The sequence below is a fragment of the Pantherophis guttatus genome, chromosome 6 (assembly GCF_059756535.1).
Source record: "Pantherophis guttatus breed Tessera chromosome 6, ASM5975653v1, whole genome shotgun sequence".
NCBI classification, from domain to species: Eukaryota; Metazoa; Chordata; class Lepidosauria; order Squamata; family Colubridae; genus Pantherophis; species Pantherophis guttatus.
The window spans coordinates 2,800,911-2,817,500 of NC_142068.1; the positions used below are offsets into that span (position 1 = coordinate 2,800,911).

The 16,590-nt window shown below is 42.4% G+C and overlaps 1 protein-coding gene across 1 annotated transcript in view; it reads left to right on the forward strand.

The window, feature by feature from the left end:
• Nucleotides 1-2,682: 2,682 nt before the first annotated feature.
• Nucleotides 2,683-16,590, forward strand: part of ZDHHC19 (zDHHC palmitoyltransferase 19) — a 21,955-nt gene continuing 8,047 nt past the window's right edge. Inside the window, exons 1-5 of the mRNA XM_087872180.1 lie at nt 2,683-2,886; nt 3,915-4,036; nt 10,848-10,975; nt 12,942-13,114; nt 14,471-14,576. Coding sequence (XP_087728306.1) covers nt 2,783-2,886; nt 3,915-4,036; nt 10,848-10,975; nt 12,942-13,114; nt 14,471-14,576 — 633 coding nt within the window. The 5' untranslated portion in view covers nt 2,683-2,782. The remainder of the gene's footprint in view (nt 2,887-3,914; nt 4,037-10,847; nt 10,976-12,941; nt 13,115-14,470; nt 14,577-16,590) is intronic.

Sequence of the window (16,590 nt, forward strand, 5' to 3'; positions counted from 1 at the left end):
CAATTTTATCTTGGATTCATTCGTCCTGAATCACTCTCCCTCCCTCTTGCTTCTGCTTTTCCTGGGTTCATTGGCAGAGATGCCAATCGCCCGCACCAGGGCGCCTGCTGGGTTAATGAACCAGGAACTGGCAAAAGGTGCCAAAAAAGAAAGAAGGAAAGAAGAAAGAAAGAAAGAAAGAAAGAAAGAAAGAAAGAAAGAAAGAAGAAGAAAGAAAGAAAGAAAGAAGAAAGAAGAAAGAAAGAAGAAACAAAGAAAGAAAGAAGAAAGAAGAAACAAAGAAGAAACAAAGAAAGAAAGAAAGAAGAAAGAAGAAAGAAGAAAGAAAGAAAGAAAGAAAGAAAGAAAGAAAGAAGAAAGAAGAAACAAAGAAACAAAGAAGAAACAAAGAAAGAAGGAAAGAAGAAAGAAAGAAAGAAAGAAGAAAGAAGAAAGAAGAAAGAAGAAAGAAAGAAGAAAGAAAGAAAGAAAGAAGAAAGAAGAAAGAAGGAAAGAAGAAAGAAAGAAAGAAAGAAAGAAGAAAGAAGAAAGAAGAAACAAAGAAGAAAGAAAGAAAGAAAGAAAGAAAGAAAGAAAGAAAGAAAGGAAGGAAGGAAGGAAGGAAGGAAGGAAGGAAGAAAGAAAGAAAGAAAGAAAGAAAGAAAGAAAGAAAGAAAGAAAGAAAGAAAGAAAGAACCGAGAAAACGTCCAGGTTTTTGCAGGCTAGATTTTGGACAGGCAGTCCTCGACTTAACGTCCACCAATTTTCTGTCGCTGAGACGGGTTCAGTGAATTTCCCCTCGTTTTGCTTGGCGGCGGTTGTTAAGTGAATCGCCGCAGGTCACTGGAAGCTTTTGAGAAGAGACCAGGCTGCCATCTGTCAGAAATGGTGTAGGGTTTCCTGCTTGGGCAGTGGGGTAGGACTAGATGACCTCCAAGATCCCTTCCAACTCTGTTAATCTGTATCTGTATCAGTTGTTAAGTTAGCAAGATGGTTGTTAAGTGAATCTGGCTTCCCTGTCGACTTTGCTTTGTCAGTAGGTTGCAAAATGAAATTGCGTAACCCCGGGATGCTACGACCGTCATAAGTACGAGTGATAATTTCAGCATCTCCGTTGCAGATTCCTCCCAGCCGCCTTCTGCACTGCAGCCGCTGCTGCGACGTAAGTGTGCAACACACAACCAATTTTGGGGTTTTAAATCGGCCAAATCTATTTAATTATTTTAATTTTTAATCATTGTTGTGTCCTGTGTTTTTAAATTGGCTGTACACTGCCCTGAGTCCTTTGGGAGAAGGGCGGTATAGAAATAAAATTATTATTATTATTATTATTATTATTATTATTATTATTATTATTATTATTATTAACAGCACAATCTTTAATCTCAAAGAAAAAAAAAAACAGCAGAAACCCAAATTCAAAAAATAACAATAAAAACCAATGCTAAAGAAAACAAAAGAGAAATATAGAGGAGGAAATCTACTTTATTTCATGGTTACGGGTTTCCTAAGAAATATATTTTTGTGATCAGGATATCACAGTATCATACTGATACTGTATATCAGTAATATACAGATATTACTGTAAAATATCATTTTTAAAAAAAATCCTGCTGGTAGTCCTCGATTTACGACCAAAATTGTGCCCCAAACTTCTAAGTTGCTAAGTGAGACAATGACGGGAGTTTTGCCCCATGTTACGACCTTGTTTGACGTCGCTGTTTGAGCGAATCACCGCGGTTGTTCGGTTAGTAACACGGTTGTTAAGTGACGCTGCCACCGTCGTAAATATGAGTCAGTGGCCAAGGGTCTGACTTTCGATCATGTGACCACGGGGATCTTGCAACGGTCGTAAGTGTGAAAAACGGTCATAAGTCCCTTTTTTCAGTGCCGTTGTAGCTTTCAACGGTCCCCAAACAAATGGCCGTAAGTCGGACAATATCTGTATTTTATCAAAAGAATACATCTTGATAGAATAGAATAACAGAGTTGGAAGGGACCTTGGAGGTCTTCTAGTCCAACCCCCTGCTCAGGCAGGAAACCCTACACCACTTCAGACAAATGGTTATCCAACATCTTTTTAAAAACTCCCAGTGTTGGAGCATTCACAACTTCTGGTGGCAAGTTGTTCCGCTGATTAACAGAATAATGGAGTTGGAAGGGACCTTGGAGGTCTTCTAGTCCAGCCCCCTGCTCAGACAGAAGACCTTACACCATTTGAGAAAAAGGGTTATCCAATCTCTTCTTAAAAACTCCCAGTGTTGCAGCATTCACAACTTCTGGTGGCAAGTCGTTCCACTGGTTAATTGTTCTCACTGCCGGGAAGTTTCTCCTAATAAATAAATGTCTGAAGAATCCCTTTAATAAATGTTGTTGTTGTTGTTGTTTTGGCTTGGCCTGAATGACGTGGAGATTCCGATTTTGGGGTGAGCCAAGAACCCCCTTTGCAAAGGGAGAGAAGTCTGCCTGTCAAATCAGCTCCACGCCAGATCCAGGCCACAAATTGATGGGACAGCACCCATCAAATCGCTCCCTGCGGTCAGTAACAGTAAGAGTGTTGGAAGGGACCTTGGAGGTCATCCAGTCCAACCCCTCCCTGCTCGTGCAGGAGACCTCTACTAGGTCCCACCATCTTCTCCAACTGCCACCCAGTAACATTCCAGAGCAGAAGAGACCCCCGCCCCCTCCCCTCCTCCGGCCATTGTCACCGCCTCGCCACGACAACCGCCTCCCATTGGGTCCCCACTTGGCTTGGGCCAAGAGCTTCCCGGGGTCTCTCTCTCTCTCTCTCTTCCTCCAGACATGGCGTCCGGCAGGGATGGCTGCCACCCCCTCGTTTCGGGATCCTTCGCCTCTTTCCACTTCAGCACCCTCGTGGCGCTGAGCTGCCTCTTTTTCACTTTCCCGTGAGTATGGAGAAGCCGCGCGCATCTTTCCTTCCTCCGGCGGCCTCCAGATGGATGGATGGATGAAGGGGGAATAGGGTCCTGGGTGCTCTCTGAGATTGGTCGTTTCCTGGCAGACGTTTCGTGACCCAACTTGGTAATACCATCAGTGCTAGGAGGCAGGGGGGTTCGGGGAGAGGAGGAGGAGGAGGAAGAGGAGAAGGAGAAAGAGGAGGAGGACTGTGGGAAACCTAGGTGCTTCTCTAAGCTTGGTGGTTTTCTTGCAGACCTTTCATGACCCAACTAGGTAACATCATCAGTGCTAGGAGGGAGAGGGGCATATGTAGAGGAGGAGGGGGAGGAGGAGGAGGAGGAGGAGGAGGAGGAGGAGGAGAAGAAGAAGAAGAAGAAGAAGAAGAAGAAGAAGAAGAAGAAGAAGAAGAAGAAGAAGAAAAAGAAGAAGAAGAAGAAGAAGAAGAAGAAGAAGAAGAAGAAGAAGACGACAACAACTGGGGGTCCTTGGCGTTCTCTCAGCTGGGTTGAGCTGAGTATGGCTGGCTAGGGAATTCTGGGAGTTGAGGTCCACTTTCTGGGAATTCTGGGAGTTGAAGTCCACCTTCTGGGAATTCTGGGAGTTGAGGGCCACCTTCTGGATATTCTGGGAGTTGACATCCACTTCCTGAGAATTCTGGGAGTTGAGGTCCACCTTCTGGGAATTCTGGGAGTTGAGGTCCACCTTCTGGGAATTCTGGGAGTTGAGATCCACTTTCTGGGAATTCTGGGAGTTGAGGTCCACCTTCTGGGAATTCTGGGAGTTGACATCCACTTCCTGAGAATTCTGGGAGTTGAGGGCCACCTTGTGGGAATTTTGGGAGTTGACGTCCACTTCCTGGGAATTCTGGGAGTTGAGGGCCACCTTCTGGGAATTCTGGGACATTCTTCAGGTGGACTTCAGCTTAGCGGGTTAGGGACCGTGTGCTAAAGAGAAGTTGCTGCGGTTGTGGGAGTCCAGCGTGTGAGAGACCCACGATGTCCTTTGCTGTCCTCAGGGGCACCTGGCTGGGCCTGAATGTCTCCTGGGCTTTTCCCATCATTTGTGGCAACCTTCTCATCCCAACCATCCTTTACTTCTGCCTCACCAGTTTCACAGACACGGGAATCCTCCATAAAGGTAAGGCAGAGTGTTCCCTATCTTTGTTCAATACAGGTAAAATGACAAGAGTTGGACGGGACCTTGGAGGTCTTCTAGTCCAGCCCCCTGCTCAAGCAGGAGAACCTACCATTTCAGATAAGTGACTGTCTAGAGTAGACTCTTCTTAAAAAACCTCCAGTGATGGAGCAACCACAACTTCTGGTGGCAAGCAGTTCCACTGGTTAATTGTCCTCACTGTTAGGAAATTTCTCCTTAATTCCAGGTTGCTTCTCTCCTTGATTAGTTTCCAACCATTGTTTCTTGTCTTGCCTTCTTGTGCTTTGGAGAATAATTTGCCCCCCTCTTCTTTGGGGCAGACTCTGGTCTGGGGTGCTCCTCTTCCACTCTTCATCCACTGTTAGCCCCAAAAAATTATTCCACTTTCCTCAAAGAGTCTGAAATGGATAAAAAGGATTCATAAATTCTTCCATCCGGATGAAAACCAGATTATCCTGCCACTGATGACTGCCATTTCTTATTTATTTATTTATTTATTTATTTATTTATTTATTTATTTATTTATTTATTTATTTATTTATTTATTTATTTATTTATCTATCTATCTATCTATCTATCTATCTATCTATCTATCTATCTATCTATCTATCTATGTATCTATCTATCTATCTATCTATCTCTCTATCTATCTATCTCTCTCTCTCTCTCTCTCTCTCTCTCTCTATCTATCTATCTATTTATTGGTTCGATTTATATGCCGCCCTTCTCCGGAGACTCAGGGCGGTTTACAGTGCGTTAAGCAATAGCCTTCATTCTTTTGTATATACCTGCTTAGTAGGGCTTTTTGGGCCCCCCCAAGCGGTGTTCTTTTTTTATACAAAGTCAGCTTATTGCCCCCACAAACCGGGTCCTCATTTTACCTACCTCGAAAGGATGGAAGGCTGAGTCAACCTTGAGCCTGGTGAGATTCGAACTCGCAGTAATTGCAGGCAGCTGGCGCTACTTAACAGTTCTTTAGTCTGCTGCGCTACCAAGGCTCTTGAGCAGGTAATCCTCGACTTACAACCACAATTGAGGCCAACCAAGCAGGACAGTTGTTAAGTGGGTTGTGTGTCCCATTTTACGACCTTCCTTGCCACAGTTGTTAAGTGAATCACTGTCACTTAACAAGGTCCTTAAGTGAATCTGGCTTCCTCATTGCCTTGGCTCGTCAGAAGGTCGCAAAAGGGGATGGTGTGACACCTCATCCACTCCCTGGATGCTGCAACCATCGTAAATACAAGTCAGTGGCCAAATGTCTGAATTTTGATCACGTGATTGTAAGGAGGCTGCAGCAGTCGTAAGTGTGAAAAATGGTCATAAGTCCCTTTTTCCAGTGCTGTTGTATCTTTGAGCGGTCGCTAAACGAATTCTTGTAAGTCGAGAACTACCCGTAGAAGTGATGCAAGTCGCCCTCCCTCATCATATCGTCCAGTACACAACAACCCTGTCAGGTAGGCTGGGCTGAGAAGAGAAACGAGATTGGCCCAAGCTCACTTCACATGCCTCCAAGGCTGTGGGAGGACTTGAACTCAGCCCTGCCCAGAGGCAACCCAGTAAATTCATCCCTGCACCCAGCTGGCTAGGCGCTGGGAGGAAAAACAGACATTCTTATTATTATTATTATTATTATTATTATTATTATTATTATTATTATTGCAAAAGTTTTACAATTACATTTTCACCCCTTTTCCCCCCCCACCCCCCCCAAACTTCCCAACCTCCCTAACCCTCCCTAACCTTCCCCCCCCCCAGACTTCCCTATAATATACTCATAACTGGTAAAGAAAGATATAAAAAAAAAACAACCCCAAAAAACCCCTTAATATAACACTTATGTAAAAACTTGAACCCCTCCCTCCCCTTTATAGTTTTTCTTTTTACCCTCATTACATTAAAATATTTCTAATACATTATTTTCAAATAAAAGCTATTTGATACTTTCTAGTTTGATATTTGTTCTGAACATATTCTATCCACCTTTTCCATTCCCATTCATAAGTCTCTTGTGAACAATCTTTTAAATATGCTGAAATCTTCGCCATCTCTGCAAAACTGGCCATCTTCAAAGTCCATTCCTCAATAGTGGGCAAAGCTTCATTTTTCCAGTATTTACCTATCAACAATCTTGCTGCTGTTATCATATACAATATCAATTTTGTTTCACCCAATGTAAAACCCTTAACTATACCCAATAAAAACAATTGTGGAGAGAATTGAATTTTTTTCTTCAAAACATTCTGCATGACCCACCAAATTTTTATCCAAAATGCCTTAACTTTCCTACAGGTCCACCAAACATGATAATACGTAGCATCCATACATTCACATCTCCAACATTTTGGCTGAACATTAGGATACATACATGACAACTTTTTGGGATCTAAATGCCATCTATAAAACATTTTATAGAAATTTTCCCTCAGGTTCTGCGACTGTGTAAATTTAACATTCTGAACCCAAATTTTTTCCCATGTTTCCAACATCACTGGTTCTTCAAAATTTTGTGCCCACTTAATCATACAATCTTTAACTAATTCAGTTTCTGAATCCCTTTCTAGCAAAACATTATAAAGCCTTTTGATATGCATTGGACCTTTCTCTCTTATATGTCTAACCAATTCTTCCTCATGCAACATAATACCAGTTTTTTGGTCCTCTTTCCATCTCAATTGTAATTGATTATATTGTAACCATGTTAAATTAATCCCTTCGTCCAACAGTGTCTGCAATGTCTTCAGCTGCCATCTGCCCGCATCTGTAAAAAGAACCTCTTTGTATAAAAACCCCCCGAGTGACATTATATTTGTATTCCACAAAATATGACCAAGATCCAGCCATAGCGGTATTTTATAATCCCATTTGAATCGGTGCTTCTTCCAAACTCTCATCAAAGAGTCTCTAAGTATATGACTTTTAAATACTTTATCAACTTTGTCATCATAAAATAAGTAAGCATGCCATCCAAATTCAAGATCAAAACTTTCTGCATTCAATATTCCAGCCTTTTTCCTTCCAAACCAATCACTTGTTAAAGTTAAAGCTGCTGCATCATAATATAACTGTAGGTTTGGAAGTTTAAGACCTCCTCTTTCTGGAACATCTTGCATAATTTTCAATTTCACTCTCGGCTTTTTCTCATTCCAGACAAACTTATTGACTCCAGTTTGCCAGACTTTCAAATGTTTATCACTTTTAAGCACCGGAATCATTTGAAACAAAAAAAGAAATCTTGGCAAAATGTTCATCTTAACTGCCGCTATTCTTCCAAGTAGAGACAGCTGCAGTTTTTTCCAAGTCTCCAAGTCTTTCTGCACCTCTCGCCACAACACCTCATAGTTATTTTGAAACAATTTCATATTTGATTCTGCAATCTGAACTCCTAGATATTTTACCTTAGGTACAGTCTCAAAACCTGCCCTCCTTTCAAGCTCATGTTTACGATCTTGTGTCATGTTTTTAGCTATCATTTTAGTCTTTTTTGGATTCAATCTAAAACCTGAAACTTTACCATAGTCTTGTATAATGTCCTTCATCAGGATTATTGATTCCATTGGTTGTGATAGGGTAACAACCAGATCATCTGCAAATGCCTTTATTCTGTAATCCTCTTGCCTAATCTTTATACCTCTCAAGATATTAGAATCCCGTATTGTATTTAGCAAGACTTCTAGTGTTAAAATAAATCAAAGTGGGGACAACGGACATCCCTGTCTTGTTCCTTTTTCAATTTTAAACTCTGTTGTCAAACTTCCATTAATAATGATCTGTGCCTTTTGCTCTTGATAAATTGCTGAAATCGCCTGTATAAATTGATCCCCAAAATCCATCTTTTTTAAAGTCTTTAGTAGAAAATTCCAATCCACTCTATCAAAGGCCTTCTCTGCGTCCAAAAAGACCAGCACTGCAGGAATCTGTTTATTCTTCTCAAGATATTCCAATAAATCTATTACTTGCCTTACATTATCCTTCATGTGTCTGCCCTCGATAAATCCCGCTTGATCATCATGAATCACCTTTTGGATTACTGGCATCAACCTGTTGGCTAGTACTTTCGCATAGATTTTGTAATCTGTATTCAAAAGAGATATTGGTCTGTAGTTCTCTGGTTTTTTAGGACCAACTTGTTCTTTTGGTATCAAAGATATGTAAGCTGTTGTCCATGATGGGGGTATTTTACCCCCTTGTTGAATATTGCAAAATAAATCTCTGAGTTGTTCCACCATTTCGGCTTGCAAAGTTTTGTAATACACTGCGGTCAAGCCATCCGTGCCAGGAGCTTTGGCTGTTTTTAGCTGTTTAATTGCTACTATTATCTCCTCCTCTGTTATAGGATAATTCATTCTTTCCTTTTGTTGATCAGTAATTTTTGTAACTCTTTTATCGTTTAAATAAAATGGAGTGGAATGGAGTAATAGACTCTAAATTAGACAAAAGAAGTTCAGCGAAATCTAGGATTAGGTTACCTCAGACCTTTTTTGATATGAAAGAAGATTTGGAACTAAAAGATATTTGGAGAATACATAATCCAAAAGAACTGGATTATACTTTTTATTCAGATAGACATAGATCCTTCTCTAGGATTGATTTTATTTTGTTGTCAGATGATTTACTTGTCAAGACAAAAAGAACAAAGATTTTTCCAAGAATTTTGACTGACCATAGCCCAGTATGGATAGAAATTGAGATGGATAAGGTTGAGAGACGTTCTTGGAGATTAAATGAGAACTTGTTTAGATATGAAAAAAACACAACAGAACTTAAAAAGCATCTGAAAGAATTTTTTGAAATAAATTTGAATAAAGGTACCCCAATAGAAATTGTGTGGGACGCAAGTAAAGCTTATATGAGAGGGGTACTTATCTACATGAACTCTAAACATAGACTGTTTCGACAAAAGAAAAGATCTGAATTGGAAATAGAAATAAAGAATAAAGAACAGTTACTTATTAAAAATCCAACAGATGAAAGAATATGCGGTGCTATAAAACTTTTGAAAGACCAATTCCAAATGCTTATGGCGGAACAAGTTGCAACAAACTTACAATATGCGAAGCACAATACATTTTGTAACGCTAATAAACCGGGCAGATGGTTGGCTTACACATTTAGGAAAAAACAAAGTATACGGACTATTGATAGTATTGATATTGGAGGGAAAGAAATTTTTCAACAAAAATTAATTAAAGAAGCTTTTGTGGACTATTATACTAAACTATATGCCAAAGAGGAGGTGCAGAATGGACTTATAGAAAAATATTATTATTATTATTATTATTATTATTATTATTATTATTATTATTATTATTAGTTTATAATATAAAATACAAAAATGCAAAAGATATCAGCAGCTGCCTCATCCGTGGAGTTTTCTTCTTTCTTTCTTTTTTTAAAGTTTTATTGTTTTATTACCACACATTCTGACAAACACATAACATACAACATATAAATATATCCTCTTTTTAACAAGTGTTAAAAAGGTCTGCTTTCCGCTTGTTTCATTTTCTTCATTGTCCCCTTTTCGATTGATTACAATATATTTTTTCATCCTAATAGCCTTAATGTTATACATTTCTATATATTTGTTTCAGATGCCTGAAAAACCCATTAATGCTTAACTTTTTTTCCCTTTAAAACAATTAGCTAAAATATATATATTATATATACAGTGTATGTATGTATGTATGTATGTATGTATGTATGTATGTATGTATATGTAGGTCTTTGGTTATTCGGGTCTTCTCCCGCTTAAAATCGGAGGTGTCTTGGCAACGTTTCGACGAAGTCTCATTCGTCATCTTCAAGCTGGTGTTCTCGGCTTCGTGCTTCTAGGAGCAATGTGTGTGACCTACATACAAACACCCGCGAAAACCTCAGAAAACATATATCTGTATATATATATGCATGTCTTGGTGTATTCGGGTCTTTTCCCGTGTAAGATTGAGAGTATCTTGGCGATGTTTCGACGAGGTCCCACTCTCTTGTTACAACACTGAAGCTCAGGATGTTACAACACAGCCAACTACCCAGGATGTTGCAGCACAGGACTCAGGATGTCACAACACTAGAGCTCAGGATGCTACCACACACAACCCATTACCCAGGTCATTACAACACAAAAGACTAATGGGCACACAGCTAGGATTTCGCCCACACAGGATGTTACGAAACAGCCGACTAATCTGCAAACATCAACTCCATCAACTAACCAAGATGTAACAACACAGCCAACCAACCCGCTTACAACAACAAAGCCAGCACTCCACACCTCCCCACCAGTATTTATAGAGAGACGGCAGCTCCGATCACGCTTTCCTTGCACAGGCACAAAGCCGAAGACACCAGCCTGAAGATGACGAGTGAGACCTCGTCGAAACGTCGCCAAGATACTCTCAATCTTACACGGGAAAAGACCCGAATACCCCAAAACTTGCAAAAACATATAAATATATATATGTTACATACATATTTTACATTTTATCTTCTCCCCTATTTGTGTTGTTCTTTCTTTCTGCTCTCAGGCCATTCATACCGTTTATTCCAAATTGCATAGTAATCTGTCTCTTCTTTTTCTTTATTTTCTTTCGTTAACGTGTCCATCTCAGCACATTCTAAAACTTTTTTTTTATCACTTCTTCATCTGTTGGTGTTCGTCTTTCTTTTTAAAGCTGTTTTTGTGTGTCTCTTTTGTGTGTGTGTGAACTCCTTGCGTAGCACAAAGACACAGTCACACTGGCGGGCGCAAGGAGAGCCAGTTTTCACACCTTGTGGTCTCCTTTCCTTCCCTCCCAAGGCATCGAAGAAGAGCTGGAGAACCAGGCCAACACACTGGGCAGCCCCCAGCAACATTGGTGCAACAATTGCCAGCTGTACTGCTTGCCGCACACTTTCCATTGTCGCTGGTGCAACATTTGTGTGGAGGTAAAGTACGGCAGGAAGACACAAACACACAAACACACAATTCCTCCAAACACCTTTCCTCCCAGAGGGTGTGTGCGATTGCAGGTAGTCCTCCACTTACGACCGTTCGTTTAGTGACCGTTCGAAGTTACAACGGCACACGGAAAACGGACTTACGACCGGTTTTCACACTTACGACCATTTGCAGCATCCCCAGGGTCACGTGATCTAAATTCAGAACGCTTGTCTCGCATTTATGACAGTCGCAGTGTCCCGGGGTCATGTGATTTCCCCTTTTGCGACCTTCCAACAAGCAAAGTCGACGGGGGAGACAGATTCGCTTAACAACCGCGTGACTCCCTTAACAGCTGTAGTGATTCACTTAGCAAGAAAAGTCATAAAATGGGGCAAGACCAGTCTTGCTTGGTAACGGAAATTTTGGGCTCCGTTGTGGTCGTAAGTTGAGGACTACCTGAACTTCCGTTCTTTGGCAAAACCAGCCCGTAATAAAACAATTGGTTCACTTAATGACTGCAGTGTTCGCTTTACGACCGCAACATTTGCTTAACAACCATTGTTTAAAAAAGGTTAGAAAATCAAGTCGGAAATGTGGGTGACCCGCTTTACAACTGTCACAACCTACAACCGTGATGGCCAGGCTCTATTATGGTTATAAGTCAAGGACTCCCAATGCATTTCCTGGTGGTCTCAAGTCTGAAGCTGCTAGCTAAGATCAACCATCTGCAGTGACCTCCTACAGGGAGTCAGTCACCTTTCATGCTTTCATGCCTAAGGCGGGACTAGAACTCCCCGTCTCCTGGTGATTGGCTCTAAGTCACCCAGCTGGCTTTCAAGACTAACGCGGGACTAGAACTCCCCGTCTCCTGGTGATTGGCTCTAAGTCACCCAGCTGGCTTTCCTGCCTAAGGCAGGACTATAACTCCCCATCTCCTGGTGATTGGCCCTAAGTCACCCAGCTGGCTTTCGTGCCTAAGGCAGGACTATAACTCCCCATCTCCTGGTGATTGGCCCAAAGTCACCCAGCTGGCTTTCCTGCCTAAGGCAGGACTATAACTCCCCATCTCCTGGTGATTGGCCCCAAGTCACCCAGCTGGCTTTCATGACTAAGGCGGGACTAGAACTCACTGTCTCCTGGTGATTGGCCCTAAGTCACCCAGCTGGCTTTCAAGACTAACGCGGGACTAGAACTCCCCGTCTCCTGGTGATTGGCTCTAAGTCACCCAGCTGGCTTTCCTGCCTAAGGCAGGACTATAACTCCCCATCTCCTGGTGATTGGCCCTAAGTCACCCAGCTGGCTTTCATGACTAAGGCGGGACTAGAACTCACCGTCTCCTGGTGATTGGCCCTAAGTCACCCAGCTGGCTTTCAAGACTAACGCGGGACTAGAACTCCCCGTCTCCTGGTGATTGGCTCTAAGTCACCCAGCTGGCTTTCCTGCCTAAGGCAGGACTATAACTCCCCATCTCCTGGTGATTGGCCCTAAGTCACCCAGCTGGCTTTCGTGCCTAAGGCAGGACTATAACTCCCCATCTCCTGGTGATTGGCCCAAAGTCACCCAGCTGGCTTTCCTGCCTAAGGCAGGACTAGAACTCACTGTCTCCTGGTGATTGGCCCAAAGTCACTCAGCTGGCTTTCATGCCTAAGGTAGAACTAGAACTCCCCGTCTCCTGGTGATTGGCCCAAAGTCACCCAGCTGGCTTTCATGACTAAGGCGGGACTAGAACTCACTGTCTCCTGGTGATTGGCCCTAAATCACCCAGCTGGCTTTCATGCCTAACATGGAACTAGAACTCCCAGTGTCTCACTTTCCAGCCTGTTGCCTTAACTACTATACTGAACTGGCTTTTTGTACGTTGGGTGAATGCAGTGAGAGAGGGCCCTATAGCCCAGCTCCCTCTCTCTATAAACCCTCCCCCCTATGTCAATTTTCTCACCCCCTCCCCTCTCTTTCTGGGCGCCGACGCAGGAATTCGACCATCACTGCCTGTGGGTGAACAATTGCATCGGCTGCCACAACTTCCGTTTCTTCCTATTGTTCATCTTCTTCCTGACCAGCTACGACCTGGTGGTGCTCCTGGCTTGCTTCACCTACCTGGCCCTCAACTCCCAGGAGCCCTTCGGCGTGGAGAAGATCTGCACGTATCCTTGGCCCCCGAAACCAGTCCTCCTTTTTTTTTTTTTAGCCTCTCTTGTCCCCACGTTGGCCAGGGCCGTTGAGGTCAAAAAAGTCAAGATGGTGGCCAGTGAATAAAAATAAATTTTATATAATGTGGGTAAAGAAAAGCAGGTGGAACTTCGATTGCATCATCTTGATTTCAAATATATATATATATATATGTTTTCTGAGGTTTTCGCGGGTGTTTGTATGTAGGTCTTTGGTTATTCGGGTTTTCTCCCGCGTAAAATTGGAGGTGTCTTGGCAACGTTTCGACGAAGTCTCATTCGTCATCTTCAGGCTGGTGTCTTTGGCTTCGTGCTTCTAGGAGCAATGTGTGTGATCGCAGCTGTTTCTTCCTTTTAACTGCCAGTGGAGGTGGGAACTGATTGGGTGGGAGCTTGGCTGTGTTCTGATTGGGTGGTGGTGTGTTCTGATTGGATGGGGGTTTGGCTGTGCTCTGATTGGATGGGGGGTTGGCTGTGCTCTGATTGGATGGGGGTGTGTTCTGTTTGGGTGGGGGCTTGGTTGTGCTCGGGTTAGTCTGAGTAGCAGGGGGATTTGAGCTGGTGAGCTGTGTTGCTGTTGTGCATATATATATATATATATATATATATATATATATATGTTTTCTCAGGTTTTCGCGGGTGTTTGTATGTAGGTCTTTGGTTATTCGGGTCTTCTCCCACGTAAAAATGGAAGTGTCTTGGCGACGTTTCGACGAAGTCTCATTCGTCATCTTCAGGCTGGTGTTCTCGGCTTCGTGCTTCCAGGAGCAATGTGAGATCGCAGCTGTCTCTTCCTTTTAACTGCTAGTGGGGGTGTGAGCTGATTGGGTGGGAACTTGGCTGTGTTCTGATTGGGTGGAGGTGTGTTCTGATTGGTTAGGGGCACAGCCTAGCACAGCCAAGCCCCTAATCACCCATTGAGGAGAGAAGCAACCTAGAACTAAGGAGAAATTTCCTGACAGTTAGAACAATTAATCAGTGGAACACCTTGCCACCAGAAGTTGTGAATGCTCCAACGCTGGAGGTTTTTTAAGAAGAGACTAGACAGCCATTTGTCTGGAATGATATAAGGTTTCCTGGATGAGCAAGGGGTTGGACTAGAAGACCTCCGAGGTCCCTTCCAACTCTGTGATTCTGTTAACTGGCTGAAGCATCTTTTCTGCAGGGATCCCAATTGACCTCTGGAGCTCCCATCCAGGTCCTCGTTTCCCAAAGTTTGAGCTCAGGGACTGCGTCCCCCCCCCACCTCCAGGCAGCCCACCCACCCCCCAACTCTGCCCCTCGGCATCCTCTCTTCTCCCACACCAACCTTAACAGGATCATCTGGGACAGGGTGCTCCTAACCATTCCTGCTGCCTCCTGCCTCGTGCCCCTCCTCATCCTGCTGTCCCACCAGATTATCACCGTTGTCGCAGCTCAGGATTCGGGCAGGTTCAAGGTAAAGCTCTTGGGGAGAATTGGAGTGGGGGGGGGAATGTATGGCAGGGAGGGGGGGTGAGGTCCAGAGCTCTGATGGGACTTTTCTGTTGGGGGCACAAGTCCAGACATGGAGGAGCCATTAAACTGATTTACTGCTAAAATCCATCTGCACCTGTTAAGTGTTGGATCAGGACCAACAGCACTTAAGGGAGGTTGGACTTTGTGGCTACACAGGGATTCTAGGCAGGTTCCTCTTTTCACTCTATCTATCTATCTATCTATCTATCTATCTATCTATCTATCATCTATCTATCTATCTATCTATCTATCTATCATCTATCTATCTATCATCTATCTATCTATCTATCTATCCATCCATCCCTCCAGATCTATCTAGCTATCTATCTAGCTATTTATCTAGCTATCATCTATCCTTTTCCATCCATCCCTCCATCCCTCCATCCATCCCTCCAGATTTATCTATCTATCTATCTATCTATCTATCTATCTATCTATCTATCTTTCTATCCATCCATCCTTCTCCATCTCCATCCCTCCATCCCTCCATCCAGACCTATCTCTCTCTATCTATCTATCTATCCATCCATCCATCCAGTTCTATCTATCTATCTATCTATCTATCTATCTATCTATCTATCTAACTATCTATCCTTCTCCATCCCTCCCTCCCTCCCATCATCCATCCAGATCGATCTATCTATCTATCTATCTATCTATCTATCTATCTATCTATCTATCTATCTGACTATCTATCTATCTATCTATCTATCTATCTATCTATCTATCCTTCTCCATTCCTCCCTCCCTCCCATCATCCATCCAGATCTATCTATCTATCTATCTATCTATCTATCTATCTATCTATCTATCTATCCATCCATCCATCCAGTTCTATCTATCTATCTATCTATCTATCTATCTATCTATCCATCCATCCCTCCAGATCTATCTAGCTATCTATCTAGCTATTTATCTAGCTATCATCTATCCTTTTCCATCCATCCCTCCATCCCTCCATCCATCCCTCCAGATTTATCTATCTATCTATCTATCTATCTATCTATCTATCTATCTATCTATCTTTCTATCCATCCATCCTTCTCCATCTCCATCCCTCCATCCCTCCATCCAGACCTATCTCTCTCTCTCTCTCTATCTATCCATCCATCCATCCAGTTCTATCTATCTATCTATCTATCTATCTATCTATCTATCCTTCTCCATCCCTCCCTCCCTCCCATCATCCATCCAGATCTATCTATCTATCTATCTATATCTATCTATCTATCTATCTATCTATCTATCTATCTATCTATCTGACTATCTATCTATCTATCTATCTATCTATCTATCTATCCTTCTCCATCCCTCCCTCCCTCCCATCATCCATCCAGATCTATCTATCTATCTATCTATCTATCTATCTATCTATCTATCTATCTATCATCTATCTATCTATCTATCCATCCATCCCTCCAGATCTATCTAGCTATCTATCTAGCTATTTATCTAGCTATCATCTATCCTTTTCCATCCATCCCTCCATCCCTCCATCCATCCCTCCAGATTTATCTATCTATCTATCTATCTATCTATCTATCTATCTATCTATCTTTCTATCCATCCATCCTTCTCCATCTCCATCCCTCCATCCCTCCATCCAGACCTATCTCTCTCTATCTATCTATCTATCCATCCATCCATCCAGTTCTATCTATCTATCTATCTATCTATCTATCTATCTATCTATCCTTCTCCATCCCTCCCTCCCTCCCATCATCCATCCAGATCGATCGATCTATCTATCTATCTATCTATCTATCTATCTATCTATCCATCCATCCATCCAGTTCTATCTATCTATCTATCTATCTATCTATCTATCTATCCTTCTCCATCCCTCCCTCCCTCCCATCATCCATCCAGATCTATCTATCTATCTATCTATCTATCTATCTATCTATCTATCTATCTATCTATCCATCCATCCATCCAGTTCTATCTATCTATCT